Genomic DNA, 18,859 nt, shown 5'->3' on the forward strand with positions numbered 1-18,859 from the left:
TGATGAAAAAACAGGTGATTATACATTTATGAACACATAGTTATGGACAATATATTCGTTTTCTGTGAATAAGCTCTTCTAAATATTACACACTGTAGCTTTAAGTCGTGTTGTGTGTTGTGTATTCTGTTGTGTTGTGTTGTTAGAGATTCAAAAGTGTGTAGGTGTGTGTTGACTGTTTCAGTGTCTCTCTCTCTCTCTCTCTCTCTCTCTCTCTCTCTCTCTCACACACACACACATTCACAAACACAGGGTTACTAACCCTTTAACCACTTCCTGGAAGATTTTGATTTTCCTGGAAAATCACGGTGGACTCACAGTGCCCCAATGACACAATCACACAGTAAACAGAAAGAAGACGGCAAAATGAAGGGATGGCGATGAAAGTGAAGATGAATATGAGGATGAACTTTTCACTGTGTCCCCTCCATGTGTGAAAACAAAATGAACCTCACAGTGTCTGTCTCCCATGGAGGGGGAGGGGCGGTGGGGGAGGGGAGGGGGAGGAGTCACTCCCTGAGGAAAACGTCTCCAGAGAGAGAGAGAGAGAGGGAGAGAAAGAGAGAGAGTGAACAGAGACAGAAGAACAGAACCCATCAACCACAGAACAACAGAACCATCAGGTCTGAGCTCCTCTCCTCCTCCTCAAGTCTGCTGATCTGTGAGTCTCATCATTTTCATCTTTTAGACTTTCACTTCAACTGTTACAGACAGGCTGACAGGCAGGCAGGCAGGCAGGCAGACAGACAGACAGACAGACAGACAGGCAGGCAGACAGACAGACAGACAGACAGGCTGACAGGCTGGCAGGCAGGCAGACAGACAGACAGACAGACAGACAGACAGGCAGACAGACAGGTAGGCAGAAGACAAACCGACAGACAGAGTCTCTTCACTGTCGCTAAGTGCTTGCACATTGTGGGAACTGTTGTGTTTCACTGTAATAAGGTCCTGACCTCACTATGTAAAGTGCCTTGAGATAATGTATGATGTGATTTTGCGGCTGTACAAATAAAATTGAATAAAACTGAATTTAATTACTGTGTTCACATATGACTGACTGTAATTCACCTCACACAGTATTTATAATCTATAATCTTTAATTGAATTATTAGACTCTCTGACAGTCTGAATTGTTCACATGTTTCATGATCTTGACACAGTAAAAGTATATAATTCTCAGGAGAAGCATTAAAGCATCAGTGTGGTGGATTTAGTGACATCTAGTGGTGATGTTGCAGACTACAGACTGTAAGTTTGTGGGAGAACTACGGTGGCCTTTAGGTGATAAACATGAAAGTCCCTCTGTAGTTTGTCCCTTCTGGACTCCTGTGGAAACGCTAAACTTGGACATTTCTGAGTTAGAATTTGATTTTAAGTAATAATTTCTTTCAAATTAATTGTTTTTTTCTTGTTTCAAAACGATAGCTGAATTCCTCTCATTCCCACTGAGCTGAGTCACAGACTCGATGAATATATAAATATTTATATTTTTTATTAAATCATTTGGAAGAATGGTTTGTCATTTTCAAGGACAATCTTTTGTTCTGTGGCTCCACACTCCACACACAGCGCTCAGAGTCTTAGTGTTTTCTTTGATGATAAGAAAACTATGGTCCTCCGGTAAAACTGCCTGCAACATGACCAGTAATTCTCAGAAAATCAATAATTGTTGTTGAATGAGTGGCGTAACTCCTGTCGGAAATGGAGCATTATAGGTGTGTGTGTGTGTGTGTGTGTGTGTGTTTGTGTGTTTGTGTGTGTGTGTACATTCGGACTTGGCTTGGCATGCTTGACATAATTTGGCCCTCTGGGAAAACTAATTGGGGAACCCTGACCTAGATGGTTCTGAGGCCTTAAATACATAATAATTGGCTGAAACAGGAGGAAACCACTTGTTCAACTATAACCTGAACCTGATACCTGAACTAAACCCAGACTGGTCAGAACCAGAACTAGAACCTCTGCATCAACCAAAAATACAGACACATTAAACAGATTGAATCCAACCTCAGTGTGTTGTTCCTGCATGGTTTTTACTTTCTTAATCTTATTGTTTCTAAGGGCTGACGTGTTCCGGTTCAGGATGACTTCCTGTCTGTTGTCCCTCCTCTTCCTTGCTTTTTTGGTGTCCTTCATCAAGGCCACTGCTGTACCTGCTGGCTGCAAAATCCGCATCACCAACAAAGGACTGGAGATGTGTGAGTATATGGATTTAATCTTGGTTTAAACATCAGGTTAAGCAAAGTGAGACTGATAGATGGAGCAGTGTCTCTGGTCAACTTGAAGTCCAGAGGTACTGTACCTGACTTAAGTAACCAAAATGTAACTCATGACAGTCCAGCAAGGTCCAAGGCTTTCAGTACCTTGGGGTAATTGCATCCTCACCTAGTGCCACACCACATAAGAACCGTCTTTAGGGTTTACCGGCTTACACACCTCTGCTAGTGATATAGGTAAGGATTTAGCCAAGTCTTAGAACTCTGTCTTCTCCATGGAATAAGTGTCATTTTGGTTCAGGAGTTCATCAAAGTGCTCTGTCCACCGCCGGACAATACCCTCTGTCAAGGTCAGGAGTTCTTCTTCCTGTTGAAAACTTGAATCAGTAATTCAAGTGTGTGTTTTGTGTTCTCAGTGAAGTTTGAGACTCAGAAGTTTGTTGAAGAGGAGATCAGTAACATCAGTATGCCAGAGATGCAGGGCAAAGAAGGGCGATTCCAATACACCATCACCGAGTAAGAATATTACACGATGTTCATAGTATTACTTGATACTCAGCATGTGCATTGATACAGTCTGTCTCTCTGCTCCGTCTTCAGTGTGAGGATTACAGAGTTGAATCTGACTCATGCTGACCTACGATTCGTCCCTGAAGTTGGTTTGTTGTTCGATGTTCAGAACTCATCAATAACGCTGAGTTTTCACCGACGGATCCTTTACTGGTTCTTGTGAGTTCTCCTACAGAACAGAACACAACACAGAACAGAATAGTTCTTCTGAAGAACACTAAGTTAACTGTTGATGGTTCGTATAACAGTGGAATACTAATTTAACTGTATTACAGTAGTTCTCCTATAGAACACTAATTGTACCGTCATAATTGTACTGAGCAACACACATCTAATATGACTGATTTACATTATAACATTTATTAAGACGGAGAATTCTTAAATTGTGAAAGAAGAAAAAGAAGAAGATGATGATAGTGTTGATGACGATGATGACGATCATAAAGTGTATTTGTTGTTTTCACGTCTCAGTTTTGACACAGGAAACATTGATGCATCGGCTGATGGAGTGAACATCAACACCATTCTGAATCTGATCAGAGATGATGAGGGGCGACTGAAGATCAACAACATCACCTGCGATGCCAAAATCAACAGAATGAGAGCAAAGTTCAGCGGGACGCTCGGGTATAATGTAGTTATCAATCATGATTACTGATTCCTTTCGAATTAAATAGATTGACTGATGTAGCAATTGATAATCTTCATTCGTAGGACTGATGCTGTCCTATTAGTCTAGATCCCCCTCAATCCTCTGCTGTCGGAACAGTTTTCAGTTACATTTGACTTCACAGTAATCTGTGATTCACAGAATCTGATGGTGTCTATCAGATACAACTGTGACTAAGTGTTAGGAGAGAAATTCAGGACAGCAGTGATTTATTTTAAACTGAGGTCATGGTTCTTGACCCTCCAGAGGGTTTTCTTCCTGTTGAATGGATTTTTTTTCTTTCTCCACTGACACAAAGTGTTTGTTCGTTTGTGTTTCTGTTGTTTTTCCATTATTTATTATATAATCTCCACCTCACCGTGTAAACAGCCTTCAGATAATGCCTGATTTGACGTCAATCATTGTTTATAAGAGAATAATCGTTATTCATAATGATTCAAATCCCATGAGGAATTATCATTCAATTACCAATAATCACTGATCAAAAAGTATTCATGTCTTGTGTGTCATGTGACCTTAGAGTGAGCCAATCAGAAACCTGTCTGTCTTCATATCTTTTCTTTTTTTAGGAGAGTTTATGACTTCTTGGCCAGTTTTCTGACAACAGGCATGCGCTTCCTCCTTAACCAAAAGGTCAGTCACCTGTCTGTCTCTCACCCGTCTCTCTCTCTCATCTGTCTCTCTCTCTGACGTGTCTCTCTCTCTCTCTCTCTCTGCCCTGCCTCTCTCTCAGATCTGTCCAGCCCTGGATCACGCTGCTCTGGTTCACGTGAACTCGATGTTGGAGACGATACCTGTGAAGACTGAGGTTGATAACTATATTGGTATCGATTATTCGCTGATCGATGATCCAGTGGTGACGTCCAGGAGCCTCGACATGAACTTCAGGGTCAGACATAAACACATTTGGAAACAAAATCACATTATTTTATATGTTGTTATGACATAAACTCAGTGTATGTTTGTCTGCAGGGGATGTTTTTCGACCTGGGTAATCCGAACGACACTTTGGCGAACCACGCAATCGACCCGGTGATCAGCAACTACGACAGGATGGTTTACTTCGCTCTGTCGGAGTTCTTCTTTGACAGTGGAATGTTCGCATACTACAGAGCAGAAATCTTCCAGATGCACATAATCAACGAGAAGGTCACAGCCACCACAGACCCTCAAAACCACCACAGACCTTCACAGACACCCAAAACCACCACAGACTCTCAAAACCACCACAGACCTTCACAGACACCCAAAACCACCACAGACTCTCAAAACCACCACAGACCTTCAAAACCACCACAGACCTTCAAAGACTCTGAAAATCACTACAGACCTTTACAGACCACCACAGACACCCAAAACCACCACAGACTCTCAAAACCCTCACAGACCCTCTAAACCACCACAGACCTCCACAGACCCTGAAAACCACTACTTTCCTTCACAGACCACCAAAACCCTCACAGACCCTGAAAACCACCACAGACCATCACAGTCACCCAAACCCCCACAAACCCTCAAAACCACCACAGACCCCCAGAGACCAAGATAATACCCACAGACCCTCAATACCACCACAAACACCCTAAACTATCACAGACTCTCAGTATCCTCACACACATCTTCAAACCAGAAAATCTGATTATCAGAGAACTAAACCTTTTTTCCTGTTGTCTCGTCTTTCAGATGCCTAAAGATATGGAAATGTTGTTGAGAACCACTTACTTTGGGTCCATCATGATGCTGGTGGGTACTGAAAGTGGAGAAAGTCAAACAGTAGAAACAAGTATATAAGAAGCAGAAGTGGTAGAAAGTGAATTAACTTTTTTTTACCTGAACCTGGTGTGGTAAGCTCTATTGTTGGAATGCAGTATAGTTCCTGTTTCCTTCATAATGTGTGTGCTCTGGTACAAATCTGTATATTACTGCATTACTGTGTATCATTGCTGTTCCTCACATTCTAGCTGTGTTCTCTGGAGAACCTAATGCAGTACTGTTCATCATCACAGCACTACGTAGAACACTTTGGTTCTTGTATTACTAGTATCAGTTGTCTTACATGTTCTCCCCGTGTTGTGGGTAGAACCCAGCTCTGGTGGACGCTCCGCTGTCGCTTCAGCTCGCCGTCAACTCACCTCCAAAAACCACCATTAAGACGTCGGGAGCGACGGTCGTCATGACAGCCATTGTCAAGGTGATGCTTCTGCCTCCAGGTCAGCCTCCGGTCCAGCTCAGCAGCATGACCATGGTACACACAAACACACACACACACACACACACACACACACACACACACACACACACACACACACACACTCACACACACACACGGTATAAACCACAGTAAATCCTCAGCTCTGATTGGCAGCCACCAATCACCTGTTGTGTTCTTCTGCTATTCTCACATTGATTATTAACAGTTTTATTAACATTTTTAATATCATTTGGTGATTCTCCGTTCTCAATGTCACGCTGACAGTTTAACCTAGTTTAGAATTGGGATTTCATTTGTTCATGGTTCAACCAGCCAAAGCTCGTTACCAACTGAGCAAAATCAGAATCTGCTCCTCCATCTCCCCTTGTTTTGGTAATTTTACTATTTATAAATGTGTTTAGTGAAGTGCATCTCTAAAGTACCGACATCAGCCTGGGTCCTGTGAGAGAGGCTCTTTTTAGAGGCTTGAGTTCTAACCTTTTATGATTTTGATTTATCGTTTTCTTGTGCGAGCATATTCCTAAATTGGGTAAGGATTACATCTTGATTACAACCTGCAGCTTTGTTCCAGTTTAACTTTCAAATGAATGTCTGCACTTTCTCTCCTTCTACAGGAAACAAAGTTCAACGCCAAAGTGTCTATGAAAGGGAAACGTCTGGCTGTTCACGCTGACCTCCGCAGGTACATACACCCCCCCCCCCCCCCCCCCCCCCCCCACACACACACACTGTGTGCGCTGCTATTTACAACGCTCTTTCTGTCACAGTCATACACTGCCAGCACAACCATCAGAGGCCGTGTAGGATTATGCATCTTGCCCAAGGAGACAATTTAAATTAGGGGATGGAACCACCGAGAAACAACAAACCTCCTCTCCCCAGCATTCGTCTCTCTAATGTTAAATCCCTGGACAACTAAATGGACAAACTTCATGCACGGATTAAACACCAACAGGACTTTAGGAGCTTGGTGTTCTAGCCTTCGAGCCCAGCGTGCCGGACTGTGCCATCACCACGGGGCGCTTCTCCGTCCACGACAAGACAGAACTAAGGCCTCAGGCAAGTTGAGAGGAGGGGGGTGTTTGGTTTATTGGGCAACACTGCATGCGCCACAGATGTCTGTGTCCTAACAACACACTGCTTCCCAGTCCTGGAGCAGCTGACATTCATGTAAGACCTTTCCACCTCCCCAGAGAGTTCAGCTCTGTCCTCGTTGCAGAAGCTTACATCCCTCCACAGGCTGATGAACAGTTTGCATGAGACAAACTGAACAGAATTCACACCCAGATGCTGTGTTCATTATTTGGGGAGACTTTTTAACAGAGCCAATATGAAGAAGGTTGTCCAAAAATATTACCAACATATCACTTTTATCACCAGGGCGAGAGCAAACACTAGACTAGACACTAGTTTTCCTTTCAAAAACGAGAACAAACCCCTCCCCCGTCCTGCTTTTGGAAGAAAGATGGAACGGGAAAAAACAAGTAAATTACAGATGGAGCAAGGAGGCCGAGGAGGTTTTTGCAGCAGGGCTCTGAAATAACCAACTGGCAGATGTTTGAGGATGCAGCAGATGGCAACTGCACAGGCTCTGTCATCGGTTACATATGTAAGTGAATTGTCGACGTCGTTCCAAAAGCCTGCACCTGACCCCAAAAAAACCCCAACCTAATAACCCTGGATCAACCGGAAGATCTGAGCCAGCCTCAGGGGACCCTGATGCCTACAAAGCCGCCTGATATGACATCAGTGACGCCAAGAGGGACTACAGGGACAGAGTGGATTCCAACTGCCTCAACTCTGACTCCAGATGCATGTGGAGTGGATTACATTGCATTACAAAGGGAAAAACATGGGACACTGCATCGCTCCCAGATGAGCTCCCACTTGATGGTTGCAGGTTTAGGTGGAAGTGCGTTGGACGAGCTCTCAGTCAGAGCCACACACAGAGTAGTGATGTCATCATATGTGTATTATTGTCTACTGATAACTGATCACTATACCCTTGATTACAATTCTATGTTCCAGGTTTAAAATCTACTCTAACCAGTCGGCTCTGGAGTCACTGGCAGTGAGTATTAAGCTCCACCCTTTACTATATTTATATTAATAATATGTTTAAGAGGGTCAGCATTCATCACATCACAGTAAGAAACTGTCTCTCTCTCTCTCTGCCTGTCTGTCTGTCAGCTGATTCCTCTGCAGTCCCCTCTAAAGACGATGCTGCAGATGTCTGTGGTTCCGTTGATCAACAGTAAGAACCACGTAGAAGAGTTATCGCCTGTAGAACGTGATGTCACGGTCACATGACTTTACTGACAAGTGTTTGTATGATGTGTGTGTTCAGACTGGACCAAGAGAGGAGTTCAGATCCCTCTGGCTGATGGGATGGATTTCATCGAGGAGGTGGTCGAATATCACAATGTACGTAATGTAAAGCATGAAAACATGATGAGCCTCATGTGTTTATGTGTGTTTGAGTGTTCATGTGTTCACGTGTGTTCATGTGTGTTGGTCTGTGCAGGGTTTCATCGTGATCGGAGCGAATCTTCACTTCAGTAAAGGCCTGAGAGAAATGATCACAGGCGGCGAAGCCATCTAAAAAGCATGCACACACACACACACACACACACACACACACTATATTTATACCTTCATGATGGTTACACTTGTTCATTTTGCCTCTGCAACTTGTGCTGTAGCCATGGAAACCACATACACAGATATTGTAGTGGAGTAACCTGGAGAGTAACCCCCCCCCACACACACACATACACACACACACTAATCACTATCTAGTGAATTCTATGTTGTGGTCTATATAGTGAAAATAAAAAAAACCCCACTATCGGACACTACTTGGTGATTTTTCTCTGCGCCGGTAATTACCTCATTGTCACAGACATTATGATGTACCACACCACCGCTGTCTGGTGGACAATCCCATAATATAGTCTAAATATTATTTTTTTCCCACTTTGTATTAATATTTTTAGGTAAAAAAAGCACGTTGAATTGCCTTGTTTAAATGTAGAAATAAACTTATTTGCCTATTTGTGTGTGTTGTGATGCTCTTTTTTGTATAATTTTGACATGTTGTCCGACAAAACATAACACCGATAAACATTTATAGACCATTGAATGAATTTGTCGTCGTTTATTGATCAATCTGGCAGATTTTATAGTCATTAGGTAAAAAAACAAAAACAGCATCAAACTGTGTCAGTGTCATTTTAAGTCACTGACTAATTCACATATAACAATCATTTAATTAGCAGCTTGTTATTGGTTCATTGTCAAGTAGTATCAATAAATATGTACAGCATGTACATGATTATTAATAAGTTTCTATTAAACTCAGCTATTTTATCAGTTACTCAGTTCAGTCTTGTAAACAGCTCTTTCGCATGTTGATGGGATAAACAGATTTGTCAGATTTTCTAAAGTTTAACTTTGAAATCAACACCTTATTAATAATGAATGTAAGTTTTTCATCATTAAACCACAGGGAATTATCACGGTTTTTATCCTTCCTGTCACTCAACTTTGATATATTTACTGATGCCGTCATAACCATGGAAACCACACTTCCCGCCAGCAACTCTGCAGCCAAAGGTCAGAGCGTCTTGCAAACTTCCCCCTGCAGACAGAAATTACATTAATTTATATTAAACTACAGTCAGATAATAAATGTATTTACATTAAACAGTTACCGTTGGATAGTGTGTAGATGACGGCAGCGTTGAAAGTATCCCCGGCTCCGAGCGTATCGACCAGAGTTTCTGGAGGAAACGCATCTGAATGAACGACGACACTGTCAGGACCCATAGCATCTGCTCCCTTCTCTGCCCAGGCACAGACCAGGACAGCCCTGAGACAGAGAGAGAGACAGGTCAGAGAGACAGACAGATCAAAGACAGACAGGTGAAAGAGACAGACAAGTCAGAGACAGAGCACTGGGACCAATTTTAAATGAAATCCTGGGTTTTGTAAAAACTGAGTCCAGAGAATCTGTTTAAACACTGAGAGCAGAGCGGAGCCGATTCCTCCATTAATCAAAATTAGGATGTGACAGATCATTAAAATGTTCAGTCTGTCTTTGACCGTTGTGAACTTTAACAGGTGAAGTGAACTTGAACAGACAAAGTGAAATCTCTTCTCCTCCTGCAGTAAAACTCACTGGACTGTGACTCACTCACCCGTCTTTAACTCGGCTGTAAAATCCTCTCACAGCAGCTTCAGCCGACTGGAAGCCAAAGTGTTGAGCGACGTCTTTACTGACAAACACCTGTTGACACGAGACGGAAACAGCTGACAAACTGACTCTTTCTCACCAGAGCCAACAAGCAGTCACATGAAGAGGTCTTTATCATATTCAACACAGGTATGTTCAATGTGTCCATCATATGAATGACATGTCAAAATCATATGTTAAAATTTAAGCAGCATAAAAAGTGTCCTAGTAAAGCCTGGTACCACGTCGCCGTGAGGAAACATCTGATAAAGCGGCTCTCTGGTCTTCTCTATCTCCACGGAGACAGTAATCCTCTGTTGCTTAGGTAACGTGCTGTTATACATCGTTACTTGCTGGATCATCTTCAGCTGCTCTTCAGCGTTTCTGCCCTGCATGCAGGAGATAATCAAGTGTAAAGATGGAGTTTAGCAAACATCACATACATCTGCAATATGAAAATTGCAGAATTCAAATAGAGAGAGAAATAGAGTTAGTTACACACTGGAAATGATGCATCTTGTGTCTAGTTTGTGTAGTGGTGTTCTTTGTGTACTGTGTGTAGTGGTTTGTGTTGTGCTCTTTGTGTAGAATGTGTAGACGCTCACCTCCCAGTGGATCCACTTAAAGTCATTGAGCTGGACTTTTGGAAAATCCGCAGCTGTGACATCAGGAAGGTTCCTGACGGAAAGTGAGGTCACAGTTTATGTTTGTCATGAATCAACAGAAAAACAAGATAATAAATCAAAATCAATAAAATCATGAATTCCAACAGTTTAAAATTTTAAATATACCTGTTTCATCAGATAGAAAACTTGATTGATAGATATAAATTAATTTGTAATATTATTATGTCTGTTTATATCGGTTCAGATTAAAGATAAGATGTATAAATTCAACAGTGACAATGAATCACAATAAAACATAATTCATATTTATCTCTTTTCAAACATTCACAAACCTTAGTTATGAGAAGTTTCTTCCAAAATGATCAAAAGAAAAATAAACTTTCAGTTTCTGCCAGAGATTTTTTTGTTTTGTTTCTGGGTTTGAGACCAGAAATCATTATTTTTTCTTTGAAGTAAAATAATAAAAATGGGGCAGTTTATGAAACACCTGGACAGGTGTGTTTATTAAATGTGATTATTTTGAAAGTAAACTCCAGATGGCAGATTAAAAAAAAGAATTATTAAACAGATTTCAATTCTTTTCATAGTATGAAAGTGCTTTTCTTAAACATCCAAGAAATTTACTCCATCCATTAAGATGAATGAACCTAAAACCACAGCAGAGGGTTGATGAACGGCCCGGGACTGTTACCTTAGCTTAGCATAGAGATAAAAAAAAAAATGTGACTGCTGTTTTCAGTCAATGAGATTGACTGAAACAGCATCCAGTGTTTATGGTAAAATAATAATTTCTAAATCTTAAGATATGAAAATGTCTCCAACAGAAAATAATCTGGAATGGAACTATAAAAACTTTAAAGTCAGATCCTGGTCATAAACTCCGCTCACTCTGATTGGTCGATCCGTTCAGGATGAGGATGTCTCGCTCTGCGGTGGCTCATGATGAGACCAGATCGTGATTACACCAGATTCTGGATCAGGATCAGGTGATCGTGCTTCCTCCAGGTTTGTCAAACAACATTCACCAAACACTTCAGAGCATTTCATTTATCCGCCTGCACCACCAGGAGCGGTGGGCGGGGCTTCAAAATATGAAGGGTGGCATTGCCCATGAGGTTCACTTTTAGTTTATTCATAAAATTTACCTGAATCACTGATTTATTACTATTTTAACTGATGATATAAAACTTTACATCAATGTATCAATATGTAATCAGATTCTTTTTGATTAACTATCAATAAATAATGATCAATAAGTGGTCAACAGGAACTTTCAGGGTTACGTTCTAAAACGTGAACATTTTTCAATCAGGTTTTGAATGTAGATATAAAAAATATACACCTATAAGTTGATTTAATTTTTAAAGGTGGAGACACACCATCTATCTCCATGGTAACAAAGTGTGATTGATTAGGAGGTATTTGGTGAACGCTGCCCGACGTCATGCATGACGGCGTCTTACATGTCCGAGAGAACGACGGTGCGAGATCCAGTGGACGGGCAAACCACGCAACATGCACACGGAGTTTGACCTTTGTCTTTCCAGAACACGGACGAGACATCGACATCATAGCTCATGAAATCAGCCATGATGAAACTGAACCACAGAGACAGGAAACACATCAGCTCTGTCCTTCAAAATAAAAGCCAAAGACACACAGGAAACTGTGCTCCGATTGGTGGAACAGGAGCGGGCGCGGTGCAGCTCCATGACAACGACGATGATGATGTTCCTGAAACAGAAGCGAGTTAGAGACGAACCTGTTCATGTGGAGGATGGTGCGACTTCCTGTGGTGCTGTTGCTGATGACCACAGAGGCTGGAAGGACACACTGAGCATGCTCAGAAACCAGAGACACGTCAATGTGGAATTTCTGAAAGTCCTCCAAAATAAAACTACAGACGGGAAACTGTTTACATCTCCACTGTCTACCAAAATACACTAATGACATGAAAATACATGTGAACTGTCTCAAAAAAATAAGATAAGACTTTGTCATGGAGGAGATGATGTCAAGAGAGACGAGGTGAGATGAGGAGAAAGGAGAGAAGGTGAAAGACGACAACAATGTACCAACATCCCCACTTTAAAGATGTTTTGTGTTTTTCTCATGGACTTTGTCCTGATAAATATGATCAATTAAACCATCGCTGCTTCCATGGATGTGATCAATAATTATCATTGTCTCCTGCTTTGAAAACATCTCAACATATTTTCAGTGTTTACGTTTGTGTGAATGAACATCACTAAACTACACACAGAGAAAATAAATAAATAAATGTACATGACAAGTGACCAAGTGATGAATGAATGAAGGAATTAAGGCATTGAGGGGCATATTGATTCATGTATCAATCGGTACTTACTCGGCCACAGGTCCAGCAGACAATGAGCCCATGAAGCTGCAGGGAGCTCCGAGTAGCGACAACACGGTGCAGGAGTTTGAAGCATTTCCTCCTCGCTGCCAACGCTGCGACAAACACCTGCAAGTAGAGAGGCCGATGACATCACTGCATCACTGATCAATGTCTACAAGTTATTTATAAATATTCAAAATCAGAAACAGTCAAAGTTTATTGAAGTTTTAAAAGTTGATTTTTGAACTTTTCAAAAGGTCCAATCAGTGGTGAAGATGTTGACAGGAGATGTTAGTAAAACTGTTTAAATCCTTTTAATGCAACTTGTTTGTATGATTCTGTAAGTTTCATACATTTATAGAAAATAAACCACAGCAGAAAGACAGTAAATATAGGGACTTTAACCTTCAAAACAGAAATTTTACTTTTCTTAGATGATTATTTTTACTGATGTTACCAATTTCAAATCAACACTTTTCTTCACGTCCGGTAAGGAAAAAAAAATGTCATTGTTACTGTTATTAATTCCACTAGTAGAGAAGTTATGTTCTGCAAAGTAACTCAGACAACAATTACAAGATCACAATAATTTAACAGCTACAGTCTGACCTGTCACTTTTACTGCCTCAGCCTGTGTTAGCCTCAGTTTGTGTTAGCCCGAGCTCGTGTTAGCTTTAGGCTGTGTTAGCCTCAGTTTGTGTTAGCACGAGCTCGTGTTAGCCTCAGTCACTGTTAGCCTCAGGCTGGGTTAGCCTAAGCTCGTGTTAGCCTCAGGCTGTGTTAGCCTCAGTCTGTGTTAGCCTCAGTCACTGTTAGCCTCAGTCACTGTTAGCCTCGGGCTGTGTTAGCCTCAGCTTGTGTTAGCCTCAGCCTGTGTTAGCCTCAGCCTGTGTTAGCTCAGTCACTGTTAGCCTCAGCCTGTGTTAGCCTCAGGCTGTTTTAGCCTGGGCTGGTGTCAGCCTCGGGCCGTGTTAGCCTCAGCCTGTGTTAGCCTCATCCTTTGTGTTAACTGTAGTTCGATGCTAACCTGCTGTCAGTGTCTTCTTCTGGGTATTTGTCGACCACGTTGATAATGTCCAGACAAACCAGACCCACACACAGGATCTTCTTCTTCTGTTGCTCCATGTCGATCCACTCACTCAGCTGTAGCTGGACTTTGATACACAAACATCATCAACATCATCTTCTTCTTCTTCTTATGAGTTTCTGGCAGACTGTACACTGTAGAGCGTACTGCTGCCCTCCACAGCCTTCTGAGTTTGGAAGACCAATCTTTTTTTTTATTATCTTATCTCCTCTAGATAAGATAAGAAAGGTTTAATTATTACACTCTGTCCTCCACATTCAATGTCCAGGAATACCCCAATCACAGCTTCTTAATTGAAAAAAAGCTTTCCAAATACCTAGATCTAAAAGTACTATTTAATCCATGGTGCCTCTTCCTTTTCTTAACCCATATTCACAGTTTAAAATGAAATGCACTAATTAGTTTGTAGCCATTCTATCCATCAATGTGCACAGAACAGATGTCAGTGCAAGAAAAGAATGGATAGTTTCCTGTTTTCAAAATTGGAATCACTACTGCATGCTTCGACTTTGTCTGTTACTTGCCAGCCTCCCAGATAGAATTATACAGAGAAAGACCATGTCATCCAAGTGTTTAACAAATGTTACATAACTTATTTCACGTGTCAATATCCGGGTTTTCATTGACCAATGCTAATCTTTTCCCTCACTGATCTCCCAAAACTACCCAGTGACACTCCCAAGTATTAGACACACCAGCATCAAGTCCAGAACGGACTCCTGCCCTGTGCTAACATCTACATGACCCTCCCAACAGCATTAGGTTTATCCAAAGTTTCCAATCATTTGCTAGACACACCATACTGCAATATTTTGATACCGGATAGAGTTTCATAGAATGATATAAAAAAATAAATAAAGAATGGCCTTGAGAACGGTGCAATGAAAACTAATAACGTATTGGGGTAGTGACGATATGGAAGTCTTATTTAGGAGGTGAAGAAAAACATACATGTCTGATGTGAATACAGAAAAAACACAATACAATACATATAAATAAATCAATCTTATAAAAGCTATATTGAAATGTAGAAAACATCTGGAATACGCAGGTGTAGGGATGTGTATTGACCATCAGATGGCAAAGAGGAGCAAAGTGTCCAAAGCTTCAAAGCACCAAACCAGGTTGGTTTATGAAGGATCACTCTCAAAAGCCTCGTTCGGCACATCCCTGGAAAATAAATCCCGAATGAAACCACTTTCTTTTAAAGCTCACAAAAGGAAACAAGCCAAATCGCTCCTCAGAGCTTATGATTCTTTGAAAATATTTGATGACTGACCTCTATGACCTTATATGCCCTCAGGGAATCTGTTTTTTTTATTATTATTTATGTTATTATTATATAATTTTATCATTATTTATTTTGCAAATTATTTATTTATGTTATTATTTGACGCTCTTGTTCAATGTATCCTCATGTGCCTTGAATGTTTTGTAAGGGTTAATATTAAGATCTTAATGCCAAATATTCTGTATAATGATCTTTGTTCAATAAAAGTAAATAAATAAATTAAATAAAATCCCCCATCTTACTTTTTCACCGTCACTGGTCCTGCGAAGCTGTGTACAGCCAACTTCCGGTTACACCGTCGCACATTGCGTCACTGCGAGACGTCATTTAAATGCGTCACCGGGTAATGTCCGCGCACCTGAACTCAAGCGTAAATGAATGAACCGTTATTGATAAAGTAAAACTAAGTTCCAGTGACAGAGGAGAATCACTCAGGCTGACAGTGTTATTAGTGTGCTAACAAACTGTGTGATACTTGTAACAAAGGTTATTGACTTGAAGCAGTTTTATCCACACGTTTCATAGCTTTGTTCTCTCAAGGCTATTTAAAAACAACAACAACAACAAACCGTTTTGTTTGTTTGATTTGCAGGATATGATGTCACTGCCACCACCTTCCCAGGGGTGCACAGGCTCTGTAAGAATAATACATGAGATGTTTTCACATTACATTACGTTACATTCACTACTCGCCCAAAGAAACGTACTATAAGTGCACTCAGCCACGAAGATATCACTCCAAAAAGTGTACATAAGCAAGTATTAAATTGGCAAAACAGCCTTCAAGTGCTCCAGTTTAGATTTTTTTTCTTCATTTTTGTTGTTGTTGTTGTTATTGTAATGATTCGTGGATTAAGGTGAATCTGAACAGGTGAGTTTTCAGTCTGCGACGGAAAGTTTGCAGGGTTTCTGCATGTCCTGATGTGAATGTGGAGCTCGTTCCACCGTTGAGGCTCCAGGACAGACAACTGACAGGATTTAGTTGAGCGGTGGCCGCCCACCTCTCGACTAGCAGCAAGTCTGTCAGTTCCCAGACTGTGTAAGTTGTCAATCTTTGTTTGAAACTGAGTCATACTTTTTTCCTGAATATGATCAGCTGTTCTGATTTGGAGCGGAAGATATTGCTTCATTTCTACTCCATGCATCATGTGCAACGTTTCTTTCCCCGTTTAATTCCAGGTTTCGTTCATTTACATCTCCTTCCCACCTCCACCTCCTCCAACACCGCAGAACTCTCCAGATTCAGTAAGCATTAAATATGGACCATTAAACGCAGCAAATTCTTCCTGAAGTGAAATGCATACCAACACAGCAAAGTTACACACAAAAATTAATAGTTTTTGCAGCCACATACGTTGCTTGCCCCCGCCCACCTCAACCTCCTACAGCAAAAGATTCCTCAGATTCAGTAGGCATTGTACCGATTTTTAAATGTAGTCCATTAAATGCAGCAAATTCAGCGAAGGTACAGACCAAAATAAATAGCATGATCTGAAGTTTCCATGAATCTGACAGTGTCATGTACAGTAGTCACGGGATGACATTAATTTGTGTTGTTTTGTATTTGCAGACATTGCAGTATGAGACAGATGCCTCCGACAGACCTCAACGTCCTCCAACACCACGAAATCCCCAAGATTCAGTAAGCATCATGCAGATGTCATGAACACTTTTCATGTTGTCACCTGGTGTTATCATTTGTAATGATTTGCTTGTTTTATTTACAGCCATGGACACATGCACACATGGAACATGGTCCTCCGCCTCCTCCGCCACGCTCTGTAAGACTTATGCAGGAGATGTTTTTAATCTGCAGCAAATTTAGGTTACAGACCAAATTAAAGGTCATGATCTGCAGTTTCTGTGGAGCAAGAACTCATTTTCACTGATCTTGCAGTGTCACATAAATACCCAAATTTTATTCATTTGCACTGTTTTGTATTTGCAGCCACTGTGGTATGAGACTGTCTCCCTCACACCTCAACCTCCTCCAGAACTACTCAATTCCTCAGATTCAGTAAGCATTAAAACCGATTTTCAAACGTGGTCCTTTGAATGCAGCAAATTCAGCAAAATTACACACTAAACGGACTAAAGGTCATAAGCTGTTTCTGTGGAGCTTGTCGTCATGTGTCACGTGATCACCAGATGTCATTCATTTGTGTTTTTTTGTATTTGCAGCCACTGCAGTACGGGACAGATGCCTCCCACGCACCCCAACCTCCTCCAACACCAGCAAACTCCCCCGATTCAGTAAGCATCATGCAGATGGTTTTAATGCCATGGCCACTTTTCATGTAATCACCAGGTTTCTCCAACTCCTCCGCCACACTCTATAAGAATAACGCAGGATATGTTTTTTAATCTGCTCAGGCCAGATTCAAAGGCAATGATCTGCAGTTTCTATGGAGTACAAACTCATGTTGACTGATCTTACATTGACATCACCTGATATCAGTCATTTGTATAGTTTTATTTGTTTCATTTGAAACAAAAGTGGGTTCCTTCACTGCCTCCTGAACCGCCTCGGCATCATTCCCCACACTGGGTAAGAATTATGCAAGCGATTTCTTTTCCCAGCAGATTTAGTCTAATGTGGTCCATTACAGTCATTCTTGACTTTTTTGGTTTTTATGTTTTCATCAAAGAAGATTGAGATAAAGAGGAGGAGGAGTATGATGAGGATGCAGTGGTGGAAGTGGCACCTGTTTGTCCCCAAACTGAAGATGATAAAGGAGGACTCTGTGCTGTTGATAGACAACACCGACACTGACCTGTCATCTGACCTGTCACCGGACCTGTCACCGGACGACTCTGCGGCAGACACCAACATAATTTAAATGGATGAGGAGGAAGAGAAACATTTTAATTTGTAGTTGATTTTTTAAAATTCTTGTGTGGTTGGTTCGCCTTGTGTGTTCAATGTCTGAGGCATTGTTTGCAACTTTTATTGAAGTTGATTCAAGTTCATGGTTCTGGTGTTCTGTAAATTGAAAATACATTGTGTCACAGTTTATAGTAATTTTACTGTTTGAAAGATGAATTTGTTTCCTCTGACTAATGTTAAGAAATAAGGGAACTCTTACAGGTTTTTCTGGTGTGGAACCAGGGGCACAAATAGAAAAGGAGTCTCAAAGCGTCACTTGCGTCTGTATGATGCCATGACGCTTGCTGTCTTGTACCGTAAATCTTCTAATAGTTACCGTCATAATTTCGGTGCTACAATAATAGTCACGGTACAGTGTTGAGCTGAATCAATAAATTACTCTTCTCTCTTATCTTCTCTTTGCAGTGTTTGCCAAACGCACAATGACTGTAACTGTAACACACTGTAAAAAGTTTAAATCAGATGGAAATACTAATGGGAAGTAGATGTACACAAAAATTGTGAAGTAGGCTACTTGAGTAAATGTGCTCCTTCACTCTAATTGTCTTATACATGACATACTGTGAGATTAGGCTTCTTTTCCAGATTGTCATTTTCCTATAATATATAAACCAAATGTTTATTCGTCATTAGGCTAAAATGTGTAAGTTTCCACTTTTTCAAAAATAATTCATTACATTGTTTATTTCCCCTCCACAATTAAT

General features: G+C 41.0%; 3 protein-coding genes across 29 annotated transcripts; 2 read left to right on the plus strand and 1 right to left on the minus strand.

Annotated features, from left to right (window-relative positions):
- Positions 1–565: 565 nt before the first annotated feature.
- Positions 566–8,813, plus strand: LOC118309119 (phospholipid transfer protein). Its single transcript, XM_035630858.2, has 15 exons — positions 566–661; positions 2,065–2,201; positions 2,636–2,735; positions 2,820–2,948; positions 3,261–3,416; positions 4,029–4,092; positions 4,193–4,348; positions 4,432–4,608; positions 5,143–5,202; positions 5,540–5,704; positions 6,286–6,353; positions 7,700–7,742; positions 7,862–7,925; positions 8,019–8,095; positions 8,196–8,813. Exons 2-15 carry the CDS (start codon positions 2,087–2,089, stop codon positions 8,271–8,273), a joined length of 1,452 nt encoding a protein of 483 aa, XP_035486751.1. The 5' UTR covers positions 566–661; positions 2,065–2,086; the 3' UTR covers positions 8,274–8,813.
- Positions 8,814–15,561, minus strand: khk (ketohexokinase). 5 transcript variants are annotated; one of them, XM_035630862.2, is made up of 10 exons: positions 15,511–15,561; positions 13,918–14,044; positions 12,900–13,016; positions 12,294–12,428; positions 11,995–12,129; positions 10,511–10,583; positions 10,148–10,294; positions 9,871–9,959; positions 9,385–9,542; positions 8,814–9,311 (listed from the first exon to the last, which is right to left on the minus strand). In XM_035630862.2, the coding sequence occupies exons 2-10, from the start codon at positions 14,013–14,015 to the stop codon at positions 9,208–9,210; spliced, it is 1,056 nt and encodes a 351-aa protein (XP_035486755.1). In that variant the 5' UTR covers positions 14,016–14,044; positions 15,511–15,561; the 3' UTR covers positions 8,814–9,207. The 5 variants fall into 5 exon arrangements, with proteins under 5 accessions (XP_035486755.1, XP_047188790.1, XP_035486757.1 ...); XM_047332834.1 differs by lacking the exon at positions 15,511–15,561 and having other exon boundaries at positions 13,918–14,160; XM_035630864.2 differs by lacking the exons at positions 12,294–12,428; positions 15,511–15,561 and having other exon boundaries at positions 13,918–14,156.
- LOC118309127 (leucine-rich repeat extensin-like protein 2) lies at positions 13,310–18,546 on the plus strand. 23 transcript variants are annotated; one of them, XR_004793404.1, is made up of 10 exons: positions 13,310–13,379; positions 15,861–15,905; positions 16,126–16,139; positions 16,499–16,513; positions 16,839–16,910; positions 16,996–17,049; positions 17,217–17,285; positions 17,450–17,521; positions 17,642–17,816; positions 17,920–18,016. XR_004793404.1 is itself a non-coding variant. In XM_035630875.1 (10 exons), the coding sequence occupies exons 1-10, from the start codon at positions 13,325–13,327 to the stop codon at positions 18,106–18,108; spliced, it is 666 nt and encodes a 221-aa protein (XP_035486768.1). In that variant the 5' UTR covers positions 13,310–13,324; the 3' UTR covers positions 18,109–18,546. The 23 variants fall into 23 exon arrangements, 6 of the variants coding, with proteins under 6 accessions (XP_035486768.1, XP_035486769.1, XP_035486770.1 ...); XR_004793403.1 differs by having other exon boundaries at positions 17,917–17,985; XM_035630875.1 differs by having other exon boundaries at positions 17,739–17,816; positions 17,917–18,546.
- Positions 18,547–18,859: the final 313 nt, after the last annotated feature.

This window comes from Scophthalmus maximus, chromosome 6 (assembly GCF_022379125.1).
Source record: "Scophthalmus maximus strain ysfricsl-2021 chromosome 6, ASM2237912v1, whole genome shotgun sequence".
NCBI lineage: Eukaryota > Metazoa > Chordata > Actinopteri > Pleuronectiformes > Scophthalmidae > Scophthalmus > Scophthalmus maximus.